Source organism: Solea senegalensis, linkage group LG16 (assembly GCF_019176455.1).
Source record: "Solea senegalensis isolate Sse05_10M linkage group LG16, IFAPA_SoseM_1, whole genome shotgun sequence".
Taxonomy (NCBI): domain Eukaryota; kingdom Metazoa; phylum Chordata; class Actinopteri; order Pleuronectiformes; family Soleidae; genus Solea; species Solea senegalensis.
The window spans coordinates 6,296,622-6,324,441 of NC_058036.1; the positions used below are offsets into that span (position 1 = coordinate 6,296,622).

The 27,820-nt window shown below is 41.2% G+C and overlaps 1 protein-coding gene across 2 annotated transcripts in view; it reads left to right on the forward strand.

The window, feature by feature from the left end:
* mta1 (metastasis associated 1) overlaps nt 1-27,820 on the forward strand; it is a 45,065-nt gene that overhangs the window by 11,264 nt on the left and 5,981 nt on the right. For both annotated transcript variants that reach the window (XM_044047527.1, XM_044047528.1), the window contains exons 2-13: nt 2,858-2,925; nt 5,893-5,986; nt 17,658-17,784; nt 20,382-20,445; nt 21,015-21,132; nt 22,522-22,624; nt 24,062-24,161; nt 24,573-24,761; nt 26,065-26,139; nt 26,269-26,327; nt 26,541-26,677; nt 27,641-27,792. In XM_044047527.1, the coding sequence (XP_043903462.1) occupies nt 2,858-2,925; nt 5,893-5,986; nt 17,658-17,784; nt 20,382-20,445; nt 21,015-21,132; nt 22,522-22,624; nt 24,062-24,161; nt 24,573-24,761; nt 26,065-26,139; nt 26,269-26,327; nt 26,541-26,677; nt 27,641-27,792 (1,286 nt within the window). The remainder of the gene's footprint in view (nt 1-2,857; nt 2,926-5,892; nt 5,987-17,657; nt 17,785-20,381; nt 20,446-21,014; nt 21,133-22,521; nt 22,625-24,061; nt 24,162-24,572; nt 24,762-26,064; nt 26,140-26,268; nt 26,328-26,540; nt 26,678-27,640; nt 27,793-27,820) is intronic.

Below are 27,820 nucleotides of genomic sequence, written 5' to 3' on the forward strand. Positions count from 1 at the left end.
CAATTCATTCAGGAAGGTAGTTGCTGATTCATTTTGTGTTCAGTGCATTACTTCTTTCTTACTTGGCTTCTTAAAGTTTTAATCGTGATCTCAACAGGAAATGGTGCAAATCTCCCTCAATATAATTTTAGTAGAAAAATAACCGATGCACGAATTGTGTAAAAGTAAGTTGATACAAAGAGCTGCTACACAAAATGGCAAAAAAAGGTAACAAATTAAACCCAGTCGGAGCTAATAAGAGAGAGGAAGTGAAAAGGAACCGTAAAATGCGTCATTTGCTGGACATAATTATACATTTGGCGATGTCAAAGTAAACCGTAGCTACTATTTTCTGACAATTTACTGTCAAATCAATTGGACGTGACCTAACAAAACTAATCTGCTGCTTGATTAACAATAAACAACAATTAGATGAATTGTGACGGAGCAACCCCAATAGAGATTGACACCAGACTTGAGAAGTGCACCCTTGTTCACACAATTTTCAACGCTTTTCACGTCGGTTTGTTGTTTATAAATGTTCTTAATATTACAGTATTACTCCTAAATGAAATGGTGTCTTCAATCTGGAGCCAAAACGATAACAAACAATAAAGCAGAGTGGTCCAAACATAAAAGATGCATGACTGATGGATGTTTAACAAACAGTTTGTAGGTGGATTTTTCCTTTAACTCTGCCAGGAATAGAAACGCAGGACCGCTCTGGATGTCTGTGCGGATCCTGGGTGTTCTAACGCGATGGATGAATGCCTAAACCAGTTAGTGTTGGACGTACAGCGTGCAGGAAATAAAAACAATAGTTAGTGTGTATTATGGTTTTGCTGGTGGAATGTTTTTGGACGATCGTTGGTTTAGTTGGTCAAGAAGATGGGTTCGGGGTGGTCAACCTTCGACTCGGCTTCTGCCTGGAGGAGAGTCAGAGATGGGAGGGGGGAGGTTCAGGGTGAAGGGAGGATAGCTCCGGCTCCAGGCAGCCGACCAAGTGTGGGGTATAATCTGACAGCACTCAGCCAAGACACATGCAGGGCTAAGACCAGGCACCCTACCAAGACTGGGGCCTGTGGGGATATCCTGGTGTGAGCTAATCCTCCAATGGGCCTGGAGCAGTGCCAGGAGCCACACACACACACACACAAACACGCACACATACGCACACATGCAGGTTAGTGTAACTATTCTTCTCAGGACGCTGCTTTCATTTGGACAGACTAAACAAAGCTTTTATCCCTAACCATATAATGTCTAACCATAACCTTTAAAAATAACCACATTTCAAATCTCAGCCCTTAACCCAACCAGTCCCCTCAGAAACACAGTTCTGCCTCATTTAGGACCAGGTTTGACCTTGCCAGGCCTGACAAGGTCGGTGTTTATGCCAGATTAGGTCCTGAAGAGGTAACAAAAACAAGTTTGTGCACACACACACACCCATGGATGCATAAAACCACACATGTGGTCAAGCTTTTGCAGTCCCTCATTCTCACCCACACAACACACCATGCATGCAAACAACACACACACACACACACACACACACAAGATGGTGGGTGAACTGGGAAATGGGACAAAGAGAGTATGAGGGCTGAGGAAGTACAAGGCTGTAGTCTGGAGAGGGTGTGTGTGTGTGTGTGTGTGCGTGTGTGTGTGTGTGTGTGCGCATTGGTTACTGGTCAGACCTCCCACCACCATCACCCCTGGATGTCCTGTGTATGAAATTGGCTGAATTCAATGAAAGATCCAGCGTGTATGAATTAGTGACATCTACTGGTGAGACTGCAGATTGTCATAAAACCGCAGGACTCCTCAAGTCATTCCTCCCTCTCCCATGGTCGACACAGAACTACGGTGTCCCACACATACCAGAAAGGATGTCGTCCCTTTTTTCTTTTTGCATATTAAACTTTAAAAGCTCCGACTTATTTGTCCCTTGAGGCTTCTGTAGAAACATGGCAAGACCCTGTTTGCCTAAAGTACATACGGGCGGCGTATTTCAATTTCTGCTCATTAACTCTGCTAAATGTTACATACTGGGCCTTTTATTTCAACATTTTGATGACGTTTCACTGTCGTGGATCGAAAAGCAGATCCGGAGTCTGGCCCGAGGTGCCTGCGCAAAGTCGACAAACTGATTCCATCAATGGCAAAGTAAAACTGGATTAAACTGGGACGTCGTGGCTTTCAATTCAGCGATCAAGACGGGAAGCTTCTCGGCTATCTCAGTCACTCAGAAAAACTGACCCCCCAACCCCCAATAAAAAATCTCGTTAAAAAGGCGATTTTCTTGTTAAAAACAGGCCCCGAATCCAATCCACAGAAAATTGGAAAAATATGAATTTATGTGCATCCATGCAAGAATTGGACGTAAGCGACAGTCGGTGGCATCAGATGAAGAGGGCACAGCGAGATGATGTAATTAAAGAGTGCCAATCAAGCCTCTAACAAATTAAAGCCATGTGTAATGGAAAGGTTGGGGACTAATTCCAAGCCCTGACTCTCCTTGATCACGGCTCGAGTCATATTTAGGTCGCGTGTTTGCTGTACGTCATCGGTCATTTGCTTAACCTTGTTTCTACGGCGCCTAATTACATTTTCGTTTGACTTTTCCACGTTTTGAAGCGTGAAGAAACTTTTCTTTTCTTTTCTTTCCTTTCCTTTCCCCCTCGCCGGATTTCCAGCATTTCCACATCTTTCAGGATTTGTGTGCCCAAACTGAGCTGGAAAAATACTGGTAATCTCCTTGAATAATTGGAGCACCTTTCAATGTTGACTGACAATAATGTCTTCTTTTTTTTTTTTCCTTTCTCTTTTCATTCCCCATGATCTCTCTCTCTCTCTACCTCTCGCTGTTCCTCTGCAGATTATGTTTATTTTGAGAACTCGTCCAGTAACCCACTGCTGATCAGGAGGATAGAGGAGCTGAACAAGGTGAGCGTGTGTCTGAGTTTGAACGTCTTTTTTTTTTTTGAATGCACCTCATTTTTGACCTTTTAAACTCAACCTTGTTCAGCCTGACTTCTCAGAGATTGAACGTATGAGTTATTTTATTCTTAATATTTATTTGTGTGTTCCTAATTGCTTCTATAAAGCAGAGATTTATAGTGTAGTGTATTGCTACTGCCCTTTTTTGGGTTGTGTTTGTGATAATTGACTTAAATGTTACATATTAACACAACAATACTGTTAATTTCAACATGTTTCATCCATATTGACAGCAAAGCCACACCATTTATCATTCTGATGAAAATAAAATAAATAATAAATGTTTCTACAAACACAGTCTCATGGTAAAAAATAGAGATTCTGCTAGCACAACCTTTTTCTGATTAAACATTGATTAATTAGTTTATTTATCAAAGCAACATCAATAGACAGCTATTAATATAATTAGTTCATATTCAAAAAAGTTTCTTTGACAAACTTCTTAAAACATTTTAGTTGATTGGTCAGAAAAGAATGAGACATTGGTTTGTGGAAAAAGGAAATTGTAACAGGATTGTTTTTTTTTTATATATATCCTGGTATTTGGAGTCCGAGAATCAGTCAAAACATTCAGTTTAAATTCTATTTAAATATTTTGTGAGACACTGTTGGATGGTTACGGAAGAAGATTAGGGCCATACAGGAAAAACATATTTGAGTTCTGACTTTAAAGTCAGAATTTCTGACTTTAAAGTCAGAATTTCTGACTTTATACTCAGAATTCTGACTTTAAACTCAGAATTTCTCTTTGTTCTCAGAGTTTCTGACTTTATTCTCAGAATTTCTGACTCTATTCTCAGAATTCTGACTTTAAACTTAGAACTCAAATATTTTTTTCGGATGTGGCCCTAATCTTCTTCCGTAGATTATTCATCAAGGTCACTTTGGAAGAAACAAAATTATTATTATTATTTTTATTTTTTGAAATGACAGACGTTAAACCAGCATCAATAACTGTGTTATTACACCATTATTAAGTAGTTGTGGAATGACATGACATAGTTTTAAATATATAAACCGCGTTCCTCGACTACCATGTCTTCATTGCTATGGAGGCGTTAAATAATGTATGGTATCTTCTAAAATGATGATGATGTAAAGGTGTCAGGTGAATCCCAGGCTGCAGTTTGCTACGCTGTTCGGTCAAAGAAGCCGGGAGAGAGTCGCGTCTCTGCAGACTAGTTACTGGTGTTCATGTGTCCCACGGCCTGTGCTGGTTAATGTAGAGGCTGTTTAACGTGATTGACACGGCGCTCAGAGTGAGCGCTCTATTCTGTCTGTCACTTGTCAGTCTCTCTCTGCTCCTCTGGGATCTTTGGAGGGTTTTTTTTTTTCCCCACAAGGTTTGAGATGAATGTCTGCAAAGTATAGAACAGTGTTGCAGCTTCTCAAAACCTATGAGAAATTGGTAGACGTGTACAGTGTGTAAAAATGTAGGTACTGTATAGCAGGGCTGAAGAATGAATCGAAATTTTATAGAAATCGCAAATCGGCCGACTACAATTTCCTAATCGCAGGAGGCACAATATTTGTTAAAATTAGCATTTTAGATCAATTATTGTCTTGATCAATAAACGTTTTATTCTGCAGACTGAAGAGAACATCTTTGTTTCTCTCAGATCTGCACAAATATCACAAAGTAAGCATTTTAAATATGTTTTTTTTTCAAATTAAAAGGAGACTAATGATGTAAAAAAGTCAAAATAATCGCAACTACATATTTATTCATAACGTTGAGACTTTTTGCCGATATCCGATATACTGATCGGGAGTGCTTACTCATTTAGTCTCTTGTTGTGAAATCAACACAATATTTTCCCAGTTTTTTGCATGAGCATAAAAATATTTATGATGTTACAATGGGAACGCAAAAGGGATCAAGATCTTAAACCTGCTTTATTGAAATATTAAGTAACTATAAAAAAAATATGGTTTTAGATTTGCTGAAGTAAAATGTGATCATATAGGCCGTAATGGGATTTTTATTTTTTTTTTCCCCCCCAGAAACTGAAAACTCATGTCACTCTTATGCAAGATTTATATCTGGACCTTGAAATAGAAATGTTTTAATTGGTTCACCCGTCCGTCTGTCCATTTTCCACAGACGATCCAGATTGAGGTTGTGTTAAATGATTGATTAATCAAATTTTTTTTTAGGAATTAAATAGCTGGAACACACTGACAGAAGTACTACTTCACTGTCAACGTTCACTTCATTGCGTTCATTGACATGTTTGATTCAGTGCGATATTAAATGTCCTTATTTATAACTCAGTGGGAAGTTCTGTTTCTGAAACCGTGATAGGTTTGCTCTCAGAAATGATTAATAATGAGGACGATTCTATCCTGAAACCGCCTTTTCTCTTTACATATCACCGTGGAAACTCAAATTGTGGTCTATTATCAATGTTGCATGTATGAAGTAAATATGTGACACATTCAAATAAGTGTTGACAAGTGTCTACATTATACCACACAGGAAGGATTTGTGAGTAATACGATACACTCGGCCTATAATCCGACACAATTATGATCGCCAATACATGAGACACTAAAAACTCACATATCTTGTTTTCCCCTTTTGAGGTATTGCTTAGTAATTCATTGTCATGCAGTTACTAATTTAAACGGCGATGTAGCATAGCCGAAAAAAAAAAAAAGAGTCTTAGAACTGCAGTGACACTCTCCGCCACGCTTTCCTGTCCTGGTAACTGCAACACTTATTGTCATTTTGGAGAACACTGCTGTTGACTAACATAGCGTTTTTTAGCCAAAGTAAAAAAAACAAAACACAAAAGCCTCAGTAATAGGGTTTTTATGAGTGTGTGTGTGTGTGTGTGTGTGTGTGTGGGTGCTCTGTGTGCGGCGGCACCACTTGTTGCCGTGGTAACGCCGATTGTCTCTGCTTTGCAGACAGCCAATGGGAACGTGGAGGCCAAAGTGGTGTGTTTTTACCGGCGGAGGGACATCTCCAGCACACTCATCGCCCTGGCAGACAAACATGCAAGTGAGTGACCGACCATAACCCAGCTGGCAAACGCCATTCATGAACACAAAACAACACACACACACACACACACCGGCCTTGACTCGTGGCGCTTCTGTTTCCTTACACTTGACTGCAAACTTCCACTCTTGGAAGATTCACCTTAATGTGGAAAATGCTTGATGGGCAGATGTTTATGAAGCGGCGATGTACTGTGAGTTAAAGTCGTTTGTGTGCAGATACCGCGCCGAGGGGGGGGTAAAAACCCCGTCCAGACGGCACCCCCTTCTCTGATAGAAGTGTTTTCAGACGGCGCTCAATCTGCCTGCCGCGTGTGTCAATATGACGACACCTGAGTGTGTGTGTGTGTGTCTTCAGCATGAGCTCTCTTTCTGTCATCATGTGGGTGTGTAGCGTGTTGTGCACATGAATGTTGCTGCTGTTCCTCGGAGCTCGGGAGAGCGTTTGCAGTAACGAACAGCTGGCACACTTTGAGTGGACTCCGGCAGTATTGTGTGGGCTTTTTTTTTTCTTCTCCAAATGTTCCAGGTACCGGGATAAAAGACACTGAAGCGATGGCCTAAAATGTGGTGTTTGGAAAGAAAGGACGTGGAAATGTAAAGGCCACAAAAAGCCTGAGAGGCTCAGTATAAAACCAAAAAAAAAAAGAGGGCAAACGGAAGACCAAAGTACATCGCTTGAAGGCCAGAGCTGTTCTTGAATGTCTCCCTAGTGGTCATTTGGAAATGACGCCCCCGGGGTGAAGAAGGCAGGGATGGAGGTTGTGATTTCATTCCCACCGCAGGGCGATCACTTTTCCCTCAACAGGTTACTCGTCGGTAACCTGTTGACGAGGATGCGTCGTGACATCTCGATTCCTAAATGAATGAATGAAGTCTCCTATGAATGGATGGAGGTTTAATTTATTCTTATTTGTAAATCTAGTAGGGAAATATACAAACGCCCACGACACACATCTGCACCCACTGCATATTTTAAAGAAAAACCTTTTATGTGTATCCAGTCTTGACTCGAACAATGCTACATCATTTCTACTGTCTATTTAGTAACATATTATTATGTATTGCAATAACGAGGTGTAGGCAGTTTGAACATTATAAGAAAAGCCAAAAACATAGGGTGGAATGATTTGGGGGGAAAATAACTCGCAAAGCTCTATTGCTCTGCTTTCCGGTACCCAGCCATCCATCTTCTAACGCTTTATCCAGAAAATATCCATATTTTCCAGTCTTAGAGTTAAGTTAATGAGAAGTACGAATGCCAAAATCCTGTTGGTGACGAAGGGATTGGTAACAGAAGGGGTTAAGTAAAGGTTCAGATAATATAAGAGATTTAACCACCAACTACTCAAAATTCAGTTCTAAAAAAACCCTAGTGATTTGCTATTTCTGTTGTTAAATATTACAACTTTTACTTTTTTTTTCAGTGTTCTTGCCTACTACAACTTTGTTTGGAGTGGCGTGCTGTGTAGAGTTTACTGTGGACATGATTGACATCCTGGTATGAGAAAGTTGTAAGCTTTATTTGAAGAATACTAGCGCGCCCCCGCAACATGACCCACTTGTTGTGGATTCCTGTGACCGTCGTATTGACGTACAGGTTGGGAAGGCCACAGGTGCCACAGATGAAAAGGAGTGAAGTTGATAAAAACACAGTCGGGAGTCCACTCCACAGTGATACGGTCGTGTGGACTGTGTCTGTCCCACATCTGGTCCTGAGTTGACCTGTGTGTGTGTGTGTGTGTGTCTCTCTGTGCTGTGGTGCAGCATGAGTAATGTCAACAGTGCAGCCAGACACAGTTTATGGTTATGTGGGCTTAAAGTGGACTTTTGTCGTCATCTTACCTGTGCACATGCTTTCACAGAGAGAGAGAGAGAGACGCACCACGTGGTTTAATTTAAGTATTTGACACCAAATAGAATCCCAATAATAAATCCTAATACCATTAATGTGAAAAGCGAGTGAATGAAAGCACAGGATGATGTAGTAGTCATTCCGGTAGTGAAAGCAGGAACACTGACTCTGTACAGTCTAAGCAGAACCAGCCACTAGACTTTGACTGGGTGTGGCCGGCGTAATGTCGGCTCCGGGGTCTGTCTGTCTGTCTGTCTCTGTGTGTGCACATACTTGTTTACCTCCTCAGGACCTTTTTCTGGCATAAGCACTGGTCTTGTCAGGGTCGGACCAAAACCTGGTCCTAATGAGGCGGAACCTGTTTTGTGAGCAACTGGTTAAGTTGAGGGCTAAGATTTGAATTTGCGGTCAGGGATAACACTTTGTTTAGGCTGTCTGGATGAATGGAAGTGAGTGCGGTGTCCTCAGAAGAATATCCGCACAAACCTTTGTGTGTGTGTGTGTGTGAGACAGAGAGAGAGAGACTTCACTGCAGAGTCCACAGCGGTGGCCTGGGGTTGTCTCCATTGCAGAAGGGTATTGTTTGTTCTGTTGGGCCACACAACATCAGCGTCAGTATCACATATAGGATGTAGTGTGTCCCTAACCAAAAAAAAAAGTCTTTTGACTCTTCAATTGATTTTGTTCTACTATGGTATTTAGATTTTTATTTATTAAAAAAAAGCATGTATTTGTTGTTTTGGTGTGTGTCTGGTTTCTTGCTGCGCACTAAGTGGCAAGCAAATATGAATATTTCTGACGCCGCATCATATCAGTACTGGTCCACTTAGGTTTGTTTTCTCAACCTGGCTTTGTGTTTGTTTTGCTTGTTCCTGTGCCGGCCCTCCTCACTTTTGGCTTTGCTCTGCCAGCTGCAGCTTGGTTAGGGGCTTCCAGACATTTGCAATATGTAAAGGGGAAAAAAGAAGGGATAAAAAAAAAGCATGGCAGGAATGGCTGTACACCGCATGGGTGTGGGCTGTATCCTGTCTGCATTCGTGTAGCTGCAGCTTCACTGCGTGTGTCTTTTCTGTGTGTTCATGCGTGTGTGCGTGCGCGTGTGTGTGTGTTCCTGCGCTTGATGAACTTGAGTTGTAAGGCTGTGGGCTCTGCCACAGGAATTGCTTTTTGGGGTACATGTAATACAGTTTTTGGTATGGATTGCTGGCAGTCATGTGTGCGTGCTACATGTGTGTCTCAGTGTGAGTCTGCAGTGACTCATTGATAAAATATTTTTTGCTTGCAGAGATTCTGAATACTCCCTCATCGGGGCCTCTGTCTCTGCCGTTAGCTCCTCCCCATGCGAGCGTAGCAGCCCTCCCCGATTGGCCAGCGTCTGTGGTGGACTTGGCATTTTACCACCTTGGCCCCACCCTTTTTTTCTTCTTTTTTTTTAGACATTTGAATTTGCCATGACTCAAACCTTTTTTTTTTTCTTCTATTTTTGAAATGTGGCTCCTAGCTACCATAAACAATAGACAACAATGTAGTTGGTGCAGTGATGAACAGAGGTAGAGTCTGTGGATTAAGTTCTGTGTGTTGCACGCCGTCTCCGAAGTGAATCATGTGTCCACTTTGTCACATTCCTTGTTTTTCAGATTATAGTGTCCCTGTGTGGGAAATAAAACCTTCACCCTGCTGCCGTAGTGCCATGTTGCATCGCTTGAGTTACAAGCCCATTCATCCAGCAGTTATATGCAACCGTAGAACCAATAGTACAGCAAGAGTCATTTTCTCAATTTAGAACCGACCCTATTATTGAAAACAAGAGTTCATGTTAAGTGATTACATTAATTAAATATGGCATTTTTTTTGGGGTGTATAACCATTTAATCCCCACAAATAATAGCAAAAAAATCGCATTATTGAACAATAATAGTTTCTCCAATCTACACCTTTAGGCTGTACTACTGTGCAATTATATGTGGTAGTTTCCCAAAAGATAATGTATAAACAAAATATTAAGGGTCATAAAAAACTACCTCTAATCTTAATGTGCAACTTTTATGTGCAGTTTTCTCCTTTAATTGGGTTTAAAGGTTTTAATTAGTAACAACACATTTTCTCTGCTTAAAAACTAAATTAATACCACTTTTGATGACTAGCTTATGATTTTCATTCATGCTCACGTGCACGGCAGCAACAAGTCTATTCTAAAACACTGTAAAGTGTGTTTACATGCAGTAGATTTGTCCCACATTTTTAAACATAAATCTGGCAGGGGCATATACTGCATGTCAAATGTTTTTTTTGTTTCTTTTGTTAGTGTTGTGTAGGAGAAGACTTTTTATGTCTTTTTAATATCCCTAGTTAAATGAAGTTGCCATGGCTTGGGGCCGCAGACCTCAAAATGTCAATGCAATGCCTAAATTACAAAGTGCGCACTTTGAAAGAAACATGTTTTTGTCAGAAAAGGAATCTCTGGTTAAGAGTGTTGGAGCTGACTCGTACGATTTCAACCATTAAATAATGTTGACAGCCCCTGTAACATTAAGAACTGCACAATAAAATACACGTTTACTGATTCATATTAAATGCATCCTTAGCACAGTTGCAAGTGTTGTTGTGCTAAAAAAACAGCAAAAATTTCACACTACATATTACATATGAAGTAATGTTATAGATTACAATTCAAACTGCTAAATTTACAGTTATGTACTATATAAGTCTAATAAACCGTGTGGAGCAGAACTCATTGTCAGTCAGTCTATTTCTATCTCATTATTAAGATGATTTGTTGTTATGTGACTGGGAAAGCCTGTTTCGGTGTACCTGTTTATCCCACCTGGAGCGCACGACCGGCTGCACTTACAGGGTTTTAACTTGAAGGTCAACTGAGCAATAAACTGTGTGGCTCTGCAGTTGTAACTCCGGGACAACACAACCGAACTCACACCAGACCTGAAGTCCCGTTGTCGCCATGTACACGGTAAACGACCAGGACCACAGGCATAACACGGCATTGTTATGCCACTGACTGTGCTGCTCTTGTTCTTACTCTTGTTTGGAATGTGCTGAAAGATGAAGAAAGTTCACGATGACATGGAACTAAAGTTACATTTTTTTTCATTTTCAAAACTAGGCCTTGACTGGGTGTAATCTTTTTCCACTAGTTAATATGGTTTAAGCTGTTTTCTCAATGTTAACCATGTGGCAATGTGATGATGAGTATGGGTAATCTAACAGATTTATTCTTTGTAAATGTGTGGCCGCCCTTTACACCAGGCATTGAAATTAGTTTCTGTTATCAGATTGCAATCATATAGAGCCTGACCAGGTGTAAATTAGAGCTGCAACTAACGATTATTTTAATAATCGGTTAATCTCTCGATTATTTTCTCGATTAATCGATGAATCGCTTGGTCCCTAAAATGTCAGAAAAACCTTAAAAATTGTCGATCGGTGTGTGTCAAACCTGGAAATGATGATGTTCTCAAACGTCTTGTTTTGTCCACAAACCAAAACGGTGAACTTTGAATGATTTCTTTGTTATCCAGAGCAAAGACATGAAGAAAATAGTCACATTTAAGAAGCTTAAACAATCGGAAATCTTGTTTTAATCATGAAAAAAGCTTCAAACCGATGAATCGATTAAATAGTCGTCGATTAATTTAGTAATTGATTAATTGTGTCAGCTCTAGTGTAAATATACCCAAGGCCGCTTTCCCACCACGTGGTCCCAGCTCGCCTTGCCTCGGCTCGACATGGTTTTATTACCATAGTACCTCCTCAACGTGGGCGGGGTCATCACAGCATGGCTGCCTGAAACCGCCGCGTCTTCGTTTTTACTTACTCGTCGCAAGTTTGCAAGTTTGCGACGAGTGACTTGTAAAGCAAAAAAAAGAGTACCAGGTACTATCGCTAATGGAAAAGCAAAAATAACTAGAGATGTTCCGATACCATTTTTTCCAATACTCGTGCTGTCAGTATCGGCCAATACCGAGTACCGATACAGATACCAGTGTGTTAAAAAAACAAATATCATACTATGCCTGCATGTGATACTGTAATATGATTATCATTGTGGTAAGGCCTTGCTCAGGTTAAACCCTTTGTAAAACATGAATGAATACAGCAAATGCATTTATTTTTATATTTATTTTTAAATAGAACAGTATAAAAAACAGTAGTGCAACAGCAACTTAAATAAATATAGGAATAATTAAAAATTAAAGTGCATTATGTACTAAAATAAAAAGGCATTTAAATCTTTAAATAGTGCAGTATCGTGGTATCGGATCGGTGCCTCGACTCCAGTACTCGCCGATACCGATACCAGCATTTTCGGCAGTATTGGAGGCTTTTCCGATACTGGTATCGGAATCGGAACAACTCTAAAAATAACCATGCCGAGTTGAGTCGAGTCGCACTGGGACCATGTAGTAGAAAAGCTCCTTAACACAGAAAACGCCTTCTAATGCTAAGTGTTAGATAATGCTAAGTGTTAAATAATGCTAAAAGTTAGATAAATGTAATGTATGTGATACATACTGCAATTCATCTATTGATTATTTTGTTGATCGTCTTCATCCATTTATAAATACCAGGAGCGTCTAACCGTCTTTTAATCTCATCCCTGTTTGACAGGCTTCAAACTTGATAAGCCTCTTCTACCGAGGGCACCAGTGTGTGCGCTGTGCCCACTGTGGCGGTTCTTAGATGAGCAATGCAACAGATATTTTGCTAAATGAGCTCAATTGAGCGATAGTCGGCGGTTCATTTAGGAATAATCGGTAACGGATAAAGACCAGTTTAAGACAATTCTTGTTGTGTAGTAATGTTACCACACTCATCACAGTATCGATTGTATATTGATTGATCTCCTCTCTTAAGGGTTAATGGTGTCTTTTATTTGTTTGCGTTAAACCGCTTGCCTCAGTCTCCACTTCCTCCGCCTCCACAGAAACGCGCACTGTATCATAGACGGGTGTCGTCAGTTTGTTATGCTAATAAGCGTCCACTCTGCTCTCCTCGCCCTTGGGCCTGCTCTTTGCACTGCTTACCCTGCTCGCCACCGTCTCTCAGCCCAGTAAGGCGACCCATTCATCAATAATTGATAATTGGCTGGGACAGGTGAGATGGAGAGGCAATTTGTAGAGAGTATGATGCGGCTGCACTGCTAGGAGATTGGCCCTGAGAAGGGAAAGAGGAGGAAGACTGAAGGTTGGGGAGTTGACTTACTACTCGGGGACACACAGCCAGGGGCCAGTTGGAAGGGCCAGCCTACTGATGGACCACTACATAACCCAGTGTGTGAGAGGGAGCGAGTGAGTCATAGTTTACCCTAGGGGCAGATTTCAGCCTCAGGACTAATAGTTACTGTTTAGCAAGTTGTGGTTTTTCTTAAGGTTACTTCTGCTTTGCTGCAATATCACTTCTTTTGTTAAGAGACTAAAACCTCATTTATTCCAGGGAGAAAACCATGTATCCTTAATCTTATCTGCTTTCATGTATCTTTAATCATCGTGTGTGTTTTTTTTTTAACAAAGGTCCTTTCTGGAAGGTTTAAAGAGTATCCCTCCATTTCTTAAGCCTCCATTTGTCTTCTTTTATCGCCACGTGCGCCTAAATCACATGCACGTTCCCAGGGCTTCCACACACTATTGTATAGTGGACCCTGCTTTGCATGAAAGTCTTTATGAAATTAAATATTAGGCTTGTTTAACTTCAGGTGTAACAAGCAGAGGTGCTTGATCATGCAGCAAAACCACCTCAGGCTTCGGGTGATTTCAGTGGACACGTTAATCTTCTAATAGCCTGAATTAAGGACTAAATAGAATAAAGGAGTGGTTAGGATGTGTAGTATGCAGATAATTAGCAGATTAATCAGTTGTGCATTTCTAGTTAATCCGAGCAGCATCTTAATGTGGGCAGCACTTGAATTACTTTGTATGTTGTTCGGGTTGTGATCAAAACGACATGGATCTTATTGTCGTGAGCGATTTGGAGCGCAACACAAACTTAACTTAAAGCTGCAACTGACTTTTGTAATGGATTCATTCATTCATTTGTTTGATTAGTCTCTCAATTAGTCTTAAGCGTCTTTTATTTGTCCACAAACCAAAATGAACCCGTTCTAGAGTTTTCTTCATTAGGTGAAGCAAAGAAACCAGAAATGATTCACATTTGAGAAACATTCAAACGGATAGAATCGATTATTAAAAATGCTTATAAGGCCCTTGCACCTCCTTTTCTAACACCCTCTGCTAACCCGTTTCCTGTGGGAAACCCTAAATGACTCGTGGTGATGTTGGAGTCTTTGCGTCATAATTGTACATCTGGTTTGTGTTTAAGCTTTTTGTCCAGAGTGAACAAAAACAGCCTGGATAGTTTTACCGAAGCTTGGTGTGATATGAGGTAAATGCAGATGTGTGTATATATACTAAAGGAATACTTCACCAGTTAGCCATTAGCATTGTATTACTAGAATAGGGGTAGTAGACACTTGGTCACACTTTTTAGACCCACAAGTAGGGGGACGGGACCTCATTCCCAGAATGTAAACAGTGTCCGCCATCTTTGCTAACAGTTGTGCTAACAGTGTCAAATCAGGGGGAACTGAGGTTAGGACACACAATTGTTCAAAAATACTACCCCTATTTTAGTAATACAAGAACATATTTACAATATTTAAATATGAAAATCTTGCAATCACAATGCCTGTCAACATAACTGCAGTTACATATTTATTCAAAATTTTTTAAAATCAAAACTCAACAGATGTTATGTTTGTCCATTGTGGGCCACTGTAAAAAAAAAAACATGGTTGTCCAAAATGGTGGCCTCTGTGGAGCTGATCTGGGCTAATAATAATAATAATTGTATACATTTTAATGTGAGGACTTGTAAATGCCAGAATTTGGGTTATTTCATGTATTTATATGCAGTATATTCTTAAGAAAATACCCCCAGCCTATATGAGTTTTCTAAATTTCACCAAATCTACAATAATGTTTTGTGTCGACCTTTTAAAACCCAGCGGCAGTCAGGTTGTTGCAGAGAGAAACATCTTGCCGTGTCATTATTATTCTAAGGCCGTTCCTCCAATTCTTCTCCTGCATAACTTGTGCACCGCTGTCGTTCATTTTTCATGAAGTTCATTTTCTTTTCGTTTTCTTTTCTTTCTTTTTTTTTTTCTCTTCTTGTGTTCCACTTGTTCTGCTGTGAAGATTGTGCAGAAGCGCAGACACACCAGGTTCTGTTGTGCAGTAAAAACATGTGTTTTTTTTCTCCCCTCAGATAATTAAGTAGTAGTTTTAAAGGTGATTCAATGTTGTTGTATAGAATTGTTTTTTCGTTTTTTATTTGAACTATCGAAACATCGTTGAAATGTAAAGTCAAAACGTGCGGATGTGAGCGAGTGAGGTTAACGCAAACCATGTTTCAGTAATGACACACATGTACAGTGTATTTGTTGCATTTGCAACACGTGGAGTTGATTTCTTTTGCACACATGTTCACCTTCCTACAACTTTCCTCAGTGGTTTATATTCTTTTAATGTAGGTTTTTTTTTTTTTGTTCTCCCCGTATTAATAATCTCAGTCTGTATTTTGTTGTTTTCATGTGGCAGAAGATGGAGCGAGGCCCTGCTGTGTGTGTGTGTGTGTTAGAGCAGGCTTTGCCTGGGCACTGATAGAGCCTCTGCTTGGTGCTGAGTGCTGGGCAGAGTGAGCGAATGAAGGAGTACTTATTGATTTTGGCCACACATCTCTTCTCCTGAAAATCCCTTGATTGCTTTTGTTCTGCTCCCCGTCTCCCTCTTTCTGTCTCACTTCCTCTAATGAAACTCCAAATGAATTGGCGCACGTACCGACTGCTTTCTCTCTCTCTCTCTCTGCCCGTTTAACTTCTGTTCTCATTGTCTTTTCTTTACTCTCTCTACCAGTTTTTACTCCCTCTCTTTGTCTCCCTGCTGATTTCTCTATTGCTCCCCTTCCTCGTCTCCCCCTCTTCCCGCTCGACGTCTTTACGTCCTTCTGTCTTCATCTCATGCTCCCGTGCTCTTTATCACTCTTGTCACACTACCCCCGTCCTCTTTTTTTGCCAATTCTATCTGTCCCTCGGTTTATCTGCGTCTCCGTCCGCCTCACCTTAATTCCTTTCTTATCCACAGACGAGGAGGAAGAGTACGTAGGGATATTGCTCACCCGCAGCGGCTAAATCTCTCCTTTATAGAATCATTCTGGTTCAAATGGGCTGATGGTTCTTCAGGGGTCGCTCTGTTCATTCTTGAGCTGGTTCTCACCAAGTGCCTTTTGATTTGTACTTTTTTTTTCCCCCAAATCTGTGTGTGTGTGTGTGTGGCTAAAGTGCAAACTATTTTGATATTTGATTTAATTGGTTTAAGTGTTTTTTTTATTTATAGTATTTATTTATTGGTCATTTGCTTCACGTCGTTTATTTCTCCATTAATCGAGTGATCGTTTGGACCAGAAAACATCAGAAGATGTTCATCATCGTTTCTCAAACCAAAAGGATTCCGTTTCAATGATTTATTTGTGACATGGAGCAAAGAAACCAGAAAATATTCTCATTTAAGGAGCTGAAAAATCAGACAAACTTGTTTTAGCAATGGAAAAAACATCAAAATAGTTTGGTATAGTAATCAATTGTTTCAGCCCTGGCTCCATATAACAAACAAAAATCATTCAAACTAAATAATTTTAGTTTGTGGAGCAAATAACTAGTCAAGAAAATAATCCGACGACACTGGGATACAAAAAAGGTTTTAAAGCAAAATCTCAATCGATAACACTCCAAGACAAAGTGTTGCACCAGCAGATGATCAGATGAAATCGCAGCTTAATCAACAACACAAACCGCAAAGGAAACTCCAGCAGTCCAACACTTAAAGGCCAGTTTGCTCCTCGGCCCATGAAAACAATTGTGTAAAGTCTCCTGTGGTTCTGGAGGCTCTTTGTCGAGTCTGAGAACGTAACGTGGATGCTCTCTTGGTAGGACGCTGCCTGTGGTCTCACAACCCCGGGGTCCATGCTGTGTTTACGAGGTCGTCGGCCATTGCTTGCGTTGTTGGAAACAAAAGAACTTGACTTTTTAAAGTCAGAAGTAAGGATGTCTACGTTGTTGGGTGATCAGTTTGTCAAGTCTTCTGTCAGTGCAGGATTATTGAAGGAGAAATTTGTTCTCTTTCTTTGTCATTGTTGCTTAATAAAAGCATTTTGTGAAATCCAATTTAAAGTAAATAATCAACTTAAACATTTGTTGTTGAAAGCTAACAACACAAATTATATAAACTGTATTTCAGATTTTTTTTTCCCCCCATCTACCTGCTCTTCATTATCGGTTAGCATGCGTTTACCAGGTTAACATGGACAAAGTGATGAATTAAATGTCAAAACAGTTGCCAAACGTGTCAATCGGGCAATCGGTAAATGGACTTGTCGTGTACGCTGTATGAAGTTTGTCGCCTGGAAGTGCGGCAGATTTCCCAGGAGTCGGGAATGAAATGCAGAATTAGGCGGGAAGCACAGACGGGTGTGGAAGGATTGATGGTGCATGACTCATGAGGACATAATCAGTGAGATTTTATGTGAAATACTGGTTTATATACTATAAACACAAGTCTCCGCTTCCTTGGGGACTTCATTGTTCTGGCTCATCAACTGTGTGTGTGTGTGTGTGTGTGTGTGTCTGTTTGTGGCTGCTGCCAACAACATTTGCCAGTTTTCCCTGCGGACGCCATTGTTCAGCCTCATCTGATGCACGTGTGTTTGACCTTTGCCCTCCCTTTTTTTTTTTTCCTCCCCCTCCACCCAGGGGAGCTGGAAGAGGAGATGGAGAACCCAGAGATGGCCGACCTCCCCGAGAAACAGAAACACCAGCTCAGACACAGAGAGCTTTTCTTGTCTCGCCAACTGGAGTCTTTACCTGCCACACACATCAGGTACACACCATCAACATCACTGAACGACGTCTCGCCGCTTTCTTTGTCTTTTTGTTCTCCGCTTTCTGCGAAAGAACTGATCTCAGGCTGTGAATGAAATGTCATGCAGTTCTTTTGAGCCACAGTTGAGTCTGAAAAATCCCAATTTTCTCAGAACAAAACCATGACGTGTCCTTAATTATTTTTTGTGGTTTCCACCTGAGTCTTTTATGTTTGGTATCAAACCCTGTATTAATTAAAGGAATACTTTAATTGCATGTGGCTCTGTATTGCTAGAATAGCAGTAGCATTTTTTGAAAATTGTGCTTCCCTCCCTCAGTTTTCTACTGAGTTGTAAAAAAAAATCTCTTTCCCCTTTGCAAAATAAAATGTTGGTTCAAGGTTTGAAACTATAATGCCAGTTCGGCACTTTTTAGACTCACCCAAAGGGGGACAAGACTTCATTCCCAGAATGTAAACACAGTGTCCACCATCTTTGCTAACAGTTACGCTAACCGGCTCTTGCTCTGCAGAGTAAACTGAGAACGACAAGGAAAAACACCTGTATTTCGGCGAAAACTAGAAGCCGGCGGGTGGCCAGTATTTTTGTTTTTTTTATATTTATTATATATTTAATTTCTCACGGGGATTTGTGTGTCTGCTTCGACGCCTGAGACAGCGAGACTCTCGTGGGGCAGCGAACGCAGTGCGTTCTGGGAATTGCCGTCGTCCAAATTCAAATTTTTCTGCCTTTCTCAGCCAAGAAGGCACTTGCTTCAGCTATTATTTCACATTTCTACTACACAGATTTTCCAACAGGGAAATATTCCTTTAAATGTTGACCGAAAGGCTTGTGTATGTGACACATGTGTACTCTAGTTAATCTATCACACTCCGTTGATTTTTAAAGTACTGTCTGTACTGTATGTAAAACACCATCAATCCTGACGACAGTGCTAAAACATAATTGATCTCAATCAGTCACGTGAATGTTATTTATGTTGTTTTTCAAACCAATCAAAAGTGCTTTGTAGATGATTGGCAAAAACCTGCAATGTCAAAATTTTAACACATTCACATTCAATACTTTTCTGATGCGTCAAAAGAAAACAATAAAAGGTCAAACATTTTTAATTTTAATAAACAAGAGAGTGGAATTGATTTTCTCACATGCTAACAAAAACGGTACCAAAAAACAAATACTAGAGTAATATGTTTCATGATTGGTATTATGGCAGAACTACTGCTGTAACACTTTGAGCGTGTACCTAATAAAGTGAACACATGGTGTATAACTTAGAACTAGAAGTAATCAAGGTTGTTATTTTTCAAGAAATTTAACCCACTGTCACTTTTATTAAGTTAATTTCCAACAGTGCTGAATCAGTCTGCTCTGCTGTGACGGTACGCCGCCGCCATCTTACAGGAACCCGGGATTCGTTTTGCCTTTAACGCACCGTGACACAGAATAATCCACTTCTATTCTACAGAAAAGCCGTTTCTGCTTCCAGGACTATGTTTGCTCATTAGTAAGCCCCAGGCAATCCCACTTAATCATCGCCACATTATTACCTGACATTTCTGAGGAGGAAGCCGATGTGCTCCAACAAAAATAACTAAAGTGATGTTTAGATATTTTTATTTTTTTGCAAACTCATGCTTGATCAAAACTCAAGTGTGCAGTGAGGGTGACGCCAGGTCTTTTTGAGTTCATCGCCCCAGCTGAACTCTATTTGACTTGCACTTGAGAGGTTTGGAGTATTTAGCTGCTAAATCAGTAGTTTGTATCCAGACAGATGGAGACAATGACTGGAACATGATATTTCAGAATAAAGTCTGGGTGAACTGGACCTTAATTCATACGATTGTTGCTTTAACCAGTTCACTTTTGGATTCACGTCATGTCATTAGGGCTGCAACTGACGATCATCTTCATAATCGATTCAACTGTCGGTTATTTTCTGGATTAATCGAGCACTTGTTTGGTCCATAAAATGTGAAAATGTCTTCTATTGTCCACAAACCAAATTGAATCAGTTTGAATGATTTCTTTGTCATATGGAGCAAAGAAACCAGAACATATTCACATTTAAGTAGCTGAAAAAATCAGAAAACTTGTTTTAATTTTTTTAAAAACAACAATCGATTATCAAAATAGTTGCCGATTTAATGTAGTAATCGATTAGTTGAATGATCGCTACAGCCCTACACGTGATGCTGATTAAGCCTCTAGATCCAGTGTTACCTGGCGACAGTTTCTCACTGCACACAGGAAATGATTAGTATTATGTCGACTGAAGACAGACAGAGGGTAATATTGGAGTTTCAGAGTCGACTCAGAAAATCCCGTCATTTGCCCGCACTTCTTGTCCCCGCCCACTCCTGCGCTGGCGCTGTATACACACAAAAGCTCCCTTTTTAAGATGATGGATACAACAAATGAAACAGTGCAGCTTTAAGTCTTCTTTTTCTGAAATGTTCACTCTTTCTCGTGTCCCCCGACACCTGCCTGACCTTTGATGACCTCTTTAACAACCACTGAACCCTCTGACCTTTCGGCCTCTTCCTCTTTTTCCCCCCCTTTCCTTATTTCTCCTCTGTTTTGTCCTGGACTCCAGGGGAAAATGCTGTGTGACACTGCTGAACGAGACCGAAGCTCTGAAGTCATACCTGGAAAGAGAGGTAAGTGGGCAAGCTTTTCAATTATTATGATATGTTGTGTTCATATTGTGATTAGGATATGGTTCATATTTGGCATAATGGATCATATTTGCAACAAATCAAACTTATTTCCTCATCTGAAGAGCAAGAATTGGGGGGCGTCGCGTTCCCGCAGCACTGCATAATTTCATCACAATGCTGTTTTGTCACACATTTTCATCGTTGTCAAATTATTTGGAGATTGCACTTGGTTGTATCATCGATACCAAGAAGAAATACACGTGCCACATTTTTCAGCCTCTGCTCAGGGAAGGATTTATGTGAAATTTAGGGGTTTTTGGATTTAATCATAATAGTTAACAACAATGCTATCCTATCTAGTGACAATAAAATACTAAACTGTGTGGGATTAGGAATTCTCGTTTCCAGATTCAGCATTATAACCAAGAATTTTCTTTTCATAATAAGGGGAAATGTACACAGGAATAACACTCGTGCTTCGTTCTTTCCGCTCTCATTTCCCCTCCATCTCGCGTCCCGCTCCCTTCATTGCGTTCTCATGCCTTTCTGCCTGTATCTGTATTTCCCAGGATGCCTTCTTCTACTCACTGGTGTATGACCCTCAGCAAAAGACACTGCTGGCCGATAAGGGGGAGATCCGCGTTGGGAACAAGTACCAGGCCGACATCACCGACCTCCTGAACGAAGGTTCACTTTATTTTTTTGATTGACACCGTTTTTCCAAGAAAGAGGTTTCCTCTCCGAGTAGCACATTCACATTTTCCTTCAGGGGATTTTTTTTTTTTTCTCATCCAGCTGAGCGCCGAGATTTATTCTTCTTTTTAAAACAAATTCTTCGGCATTAATAGGCCAAGCTGAGATCTAGACGGATTATTTAACTCCTCATGTTTTGGGAACTGCTCAGTTCTCTGAAACACTTGACAAAGCTGTAAACAGCACTTTTGTGCCTGAAGCCAGTGCTTACTTTTGTTTTCTACAATTAAACTACAGGCAAAAAAAAAGAAGCCTAACTCAAGTTTCCATGGCAATCACAGTGTGGCAGCATGATTATACATAATCAGAGCATTTAAAATAACAGATCTCTGTCTATGTTCTGCACAAACGATTTGCTTTTACAGTCACCTTCCATATCTTCCATAATCCTTGTTTTTTTTTGTTTTTGTTTTAAAAAAGGTCACATCTATGAGTCTAATTTGCATGTATGTACAAAAGAATGAAAAAGTGCATTAGTTGTTGCAAAGTAATTTAGTTTTTTCTTTCTCAAACCAAAAATTTGAGTTTTAATCTCTTTTTTTCTAATAAGGAACAAATAAACCAGGAAATATTCACTTTCAAGAAGCTAAAAAAAATCTGAACTTGTTTTAAACATCAAAAGAGTCGAAGAAGGACTGCAACTAACGATTATTTCCGTAATCGATTAATCTGACAATCATTTTCTCGGTTATTCAAGTGATCGATTGGAAACGTTGAAAAATGACGATCAGTGTGCGTCAAACCTGGAAATAATAACGTTCTCAAATGTCTTGTTTTTGTCCACAAACCAAAGTGATTCACTTTTGTATATGGGAGCAAGAAATGGAGAAAATATTCACATTTAAGAAGCTAAAACAATCAGAAATCGTGTTTTTAATAATGAAAGAAGCTTCAAACTGATCAATCGATCATCAAAATATTTGACGATTCATTTATTAATCCATTAATAATCGCTTAATTGTTGCAGCCATATATGAAATGTCTCCAAATGCTATTTGATATTGCGTTGTTCACTTTCAATGTGAAGTCTGTTCTGACAGATTTGGGGTTTGATGACAAAACCTGTTAAATTCCAATTAGGGAACTGTTGGGACTGTAAGCTCTGTAATTAACGCCATGTTAATGAAATCCTTTTATGTGTTATGTGATTTTAAAGCTGCCTGTCTGCTTGGTTGCAGGCGGGCCAACTGCAACTTTTCTCATCAAAGCTTCACACAAGGGAGTCATTGGAGGGGGTGGGGGAGGGAAAAGGATGTGGACACGTGGTGGGGAGAACTGCAGAAAATGAACTGTGTGTACCTGTGTTTTCTTGTTTCCGTGTAGGTGAGGGTGACGGCAGAGAACTGGAGAAACTAGAGGAGAAGATCTGGGACCCCAACAGCTCGCTGACGGAGAAACAGATCGACCAGTTCTTAGTCGTTGCTCGGTAAGTCGGCGCAGGAGAGAAAAAGGAGAAAAAAACCAAACCAATATTGATACCACTTCCATCCTGACTTCCTGTGGTTTATGTGGAAACTTTGTGACGATGACAAGGCCCCGGAATGCACGTGCTGTGTGTTCGACCATGAATCGTTTTCCCTCCTGTAAAACTTGTTTTTGTGGTAGTTATATGTACACAAACACTCGCATATGCACTAATACCTAAGTAAAGAGGAATGTGTGCGAGAGAAGACGGGACGCACAGAAGCTTTACCGGGAAAAACTGAAGGAAGCATCGATTGAATTTAACAGAGAAATAAGAAAAAAGGAGTTTTGCTTTTCCACTGTACAGATACAGCAAGGCTCGATTGTACCCAGTTTTTGTTTTTCCACCGCGTTCCCACCGTGTTTCCAGCTGAGCCGATACTAAAATGTGACACCGCGTTTCCACTGTGTTTTCACCACGTTCCCACTGTGTTTCCCGCGTTTCCACCGTTTCCAGCTTTGCCGATACTAAAATGTGACACCGCCGCCACTGTTTCCGTGTTTCCACTGTGTGTTTTCCACTGTGTTTCCACTGTGTTCCACTGTGTTTCCACTGTGTTTCCACCGTGTTTCCACTGTGTTTTCCACTGTGTTTCCACTGTGTTTCCACTGTGTTTCCACTGTGTTTCCACTGAGCGTTCCCGTGTTTCCAGCTGAGCGATACTAAAATGTGACACCGTGTTTCCTGTGTTTCCACTGTGTTTCCCTGCGTTTCCACTGTGTTTCCACCGCGTTTCCACTGTGTTTCCACCACGTTTCCTGTGTTTCCACGCGTTTCCACCGCGTTTCCCTGCGTTTCCACCCACCACCGTTTCCGCAGCGTTTCCACAGCGTTTCCACTTCCACTGTGTTTCCACTGTGTTTCCGCCGCGTTTCCAGCACGTTTCCAGCACGTTTCCACCGCGTTTCCACCGCGTTTCCAGCTGAGCCGATACTAAAATGTGACACCGCGTTTCCACTGCGTTTCCACTGCGTTTCCACTGCGTTTCCACTGCGTTTCCACTGCGTTTCCACCGCGTTTCCACCGCGTTTCCACCGCGTTCATGTAACAACAAAACATACTAAAGAAAACAAATGCAGATGCGCATTCCACCTCATTGGTACACAAAAAACGGTGTACATGTTCAAAAAGGAGTGGGAGGAAGTATAAACTTATTTATTTAGCTTCCTGCTTACCAATCCATTCATTCATTTCTTGATATGATATGAAAAAAAATGTATGTCTTTTTTTTATTTTATTATTATTTTTATTACATCATATAATCTGTGATTACGGGCTTCCTTCTTCCTCTTTGTACCTCCTTTTTGAACTGAATCAGGCTTGTACATTGCCCCAACACTGCATGCATTCTTTTAAAATGCTCAACCCAAAGTTGGTGTCTATCTTTGCGCCCTGTAGGTCGGTGGGCACGTTCGCCAGAGCTCTGGACTGCAGTAGTTCTGTGCGACAGCCCAGCCTTCACATGAGCGCTGCTGCAGCCTCCAGGGACATCACCTTGGTGAGTGATACACACACACGTGTGTGCGCGCACGCACGCACGGGCGTGGCCTTGGGTTAAAGTGGCGGCGCGCCACAGCGGGGAGACAAATGGGGCAACGCACCAAAAGAAAATACCTGCAGTGCACAGCGTTTGTGTGTGTGTGTGTGTGTCTTTAACAAGCATTTGGCCATAGAAGCCTGGTGTTGGGTCTGTTCTGCCCTAGATCTTCTCCTCATATATAAAACATAGATGAGAGGCCTTCTAGCAACACACACACACACACACACACACACACACACACATGAGTCTGAAGCGTTACACAAGAAGCTGTAAAATGCAGCCGAATATCACAAAACATCTTGACTCGGAATAACACGATAACAACTCCTGAGACAGTATATTCTACTGTGTGTGTGTGTGTGTGTTCAGTTTCACGCCATGGACACCCTCCACGCCACGGGCTATGACATGACCCGAGCCATCGCGGCGCTGGTGCCCCAGGGCGGGCCCGTCCTCTGCAGGGACGAGATGGAGGAGTGGAGCGCCTCAGAGGCCAACCTGTTCGAGGAGGCGCTGGAGAAATACGGCAAAGATTTCACCGACATCCAGCAGGATTTTGTGAGTAATTAACCAGTAAAAAAAAAAAAAAACGGGGGTGGGGGATTTGATGATTTCATTTGTCAGCCAAGGGCTAGTTAGCTTAGCATACTTATTAGATTGGGAAAAGCCTTCTGGTTTGTAGAAATACTTGTTTGTTTGTTTTTGTTTTTAAATAAATAAATTTTTTTAGTAATTTCTTTTGTTTTCTTTTTTAAAAAGAAGATCTAACACTTGTAGTAATGAAAGTGTTACTGGATAAAAAAGAAGAAGCTAATACCACAATGACCCTTTAATTATTGAGTTCAGTGATAGACGAGAGGTGTTGACGTGAATGTTTTTTAACTGATTTTAATTTAATCGTATAAAATGTGTTATATTTATGTGGAGAAAAGTAGCAGTGAAAGCAGATGTCGCTGATATCAATGTTTTTCTCCTTTTTCTCAAAGGCGTTTCAGCTTTAAAGCATAGTCATACGTGGAAAGTGCAGAATTAGAGCCGCATCTCTGCAGCTTTGTGGTTCGTTTGGCTCATTGAGCTTTTAGACAGTGAGCAATCATTTTCTAAGAAAGCCAAAAAGCAACTTTTCGTCCTCTGAGCCTCAGCTGGAGAAGCAGGATGCTGCTGCTGCTGCTGCTGCTGCTGCTGCTGCTGCTGCTGCTGCCTTTTGTGAACCTTCTCCACCTCATGTTGTGCTCGGCCCTCAATGTGTGCGTCACTCCACCACCTGGTGGCCGCCTGCCGTTGGTGCAGGCGGCTCACTCTCCTGCTCTCAAACAACAGGACTCCACCACCACCATTATGGGTGGGGCCACTTCTTGACGGCTCAGTTTGCTTTCAAACTTCTCCGAGGGACTTTTGTCGCCCGCGCTCGCGCGTTCACCTCCGGCGTGCTTGTGCTTGTTTATGAGTTCCTCAGGGTTGTTGACATGTGTCACCGAGTCTGGTGTTATTACAGTGTCATATTTAGCTGGGAAAGCTGAGTCAGCGTTTCCTTGTATAGTATTCCCTCCCGGCTCATACGGGACATTCCCATTTTTACTCCGTGTTTCGTGCAGATGCTGACCGCAACGGATGCAGGTCCGTTTAATTTTCCGTTTTGTGAATGTGATTTTTCACACTTATTGACTTTAATTGTGAGTTGAATTCCATGTCTCTTTGAAACGAACATGCTTTTAGTCTAAATTGTACTTTTGTCAGGAGCTGAATCCACATTTAATGTTCACTCTTTTTTTTTTTTTTTAATCCATCCATAGATTGCGCCACTTTAAATAACAAGCTCCCTAAACTAATGGTGATTATTATTGTCCTCCTCCTTTTGTAGTTGCCCTGGAAGTCCCTGACAAGTATTATCGAGTATTACTACATGTGGAAGACCACAGACAGATATGTACAACAGGTAAAAGCATACATTTTATTTCGTTTTTAATCAAAGTCTGATTTAATGTAAACGTCGTTTCAGTGTCCTAAACTCAAGGTTGATAACTCTAACTCTTCCTCCTTTGTCTGTTTTTTTTTTTCGCTCCAGAAACGATTAAAAGCAGCCGAGGCTGAGAGCAAGTTGAAGCAGGTCTACATCCCTAACTAGTGAGTCTTTTGATGCCGAAGTCTCTGTGCGGAATATTGAGTTTAATAATTCTATTCATGACAGAATAAAGGAAGGATTCTCCGCAGCATTTCTGCTATTTCAAAGTTGCTCAGGCCATGCTGTGACATATTTCCATGCAGCATCAGTGTTCCGTTTTCCGTCCTACCTGTGCCAGTCTGACTCGATTCCCCTTGATTGCTGTGCCTCCACAGTAACAAGCCAAACCCTAACCAACTGAGTAACAACGTGAAGCCAGCTCTGGTGAACGGAGTGGCGGGTGCAGTCGTCCCGGGGCCTCCGGGCACAGGACAGACCCCCGCCCTGGGCAGAGCCTGTGAAAGCTGCTACAGTGAGTCATTATTTGTCGTATGTCTTTCATTTAACAAAAGCTGAAAAATAGCTCAAACAAACGTCCCGTACTGAATGCAAAGGGAAACATATGTGCACTGATACACAGGCTTATTTTAAAGTATTGCAATTGTTGTTTTTCCCCCCATGTGGACACTGAAGATAGATCTGTATTGGTGTGAGAAAATCATCTGCTTACTTCATGTTAAAATACTGAGGAAAGTGAGCACACTATCATTTCTACTCATGCGATGATCTAGCGCCGGTCTCTTCAACAATTTTCGCAGTTGAATTTCCAGCTAAAGTCTCGGCTAAAAGCGAAGTGGACAAGTAAACACTGAATTTATCATCCAGCGTTGAATGTGTAATGCTCCGCGTAGTATTCTCTGTAATGTAATATGGCCCCGTGGTGGAGGACAGCTGGTTGCAGGAGTCTCAAATCCAGCTCTGTCTCTATTTAAGTTGCGGTTGTCTCCCACTATATGACTATATTAATGTACGGGATGCGTGGTTACGCTTTTGTTCCGTATCAAATGTGATTTTGCATTATTTGATCCTGCATTTTACCTTTTTATCTTTAATTATTCTGTCATTTTATTCTGAAAATAAAAAAATAAGATTCTTCCTCATCTGAAAAAAAACACCACCGTCTTATTTAAAGGGCTCAAATGAAGTCCATTGTATCTGCGTGTGATTCACATTTTAATTGCACGTTGAAGGCGGAGAGGAAGAGCGACTGGCGCTGCATGCGCCGCATTGTCTGACTTATTTTAGTGGGTTGTAGTTAATGCAGTGACGGGGGATTAAAGGTTGTGCACATGACGGCATCACATGATTACGCGTGGATCGTGCATCGCACCACACGCCTGTGACTGTTTGTGTGAAACACTGCACTCACTCTATTCTCCTCCTTCCTGTGTGTTTGTTTGTGTGTGTGTGTGTGTGTGTGTGTGTGTGTGTGTAGCCAGCAGCTCCTACCAGTGGTACTCATGGGGACCTCCCAACATGCAGTGTCGCTTGTGCGCCTCCTGCTGGACCTACTGGAAGAAGTACGGAGGGCTGAAGATGCCCACGAGGCTGGACGGAGAGCGGCCCGGACCCAACCGCAGCAGCTTGGTAAAAAAATAAAAATAAACACAGGCAC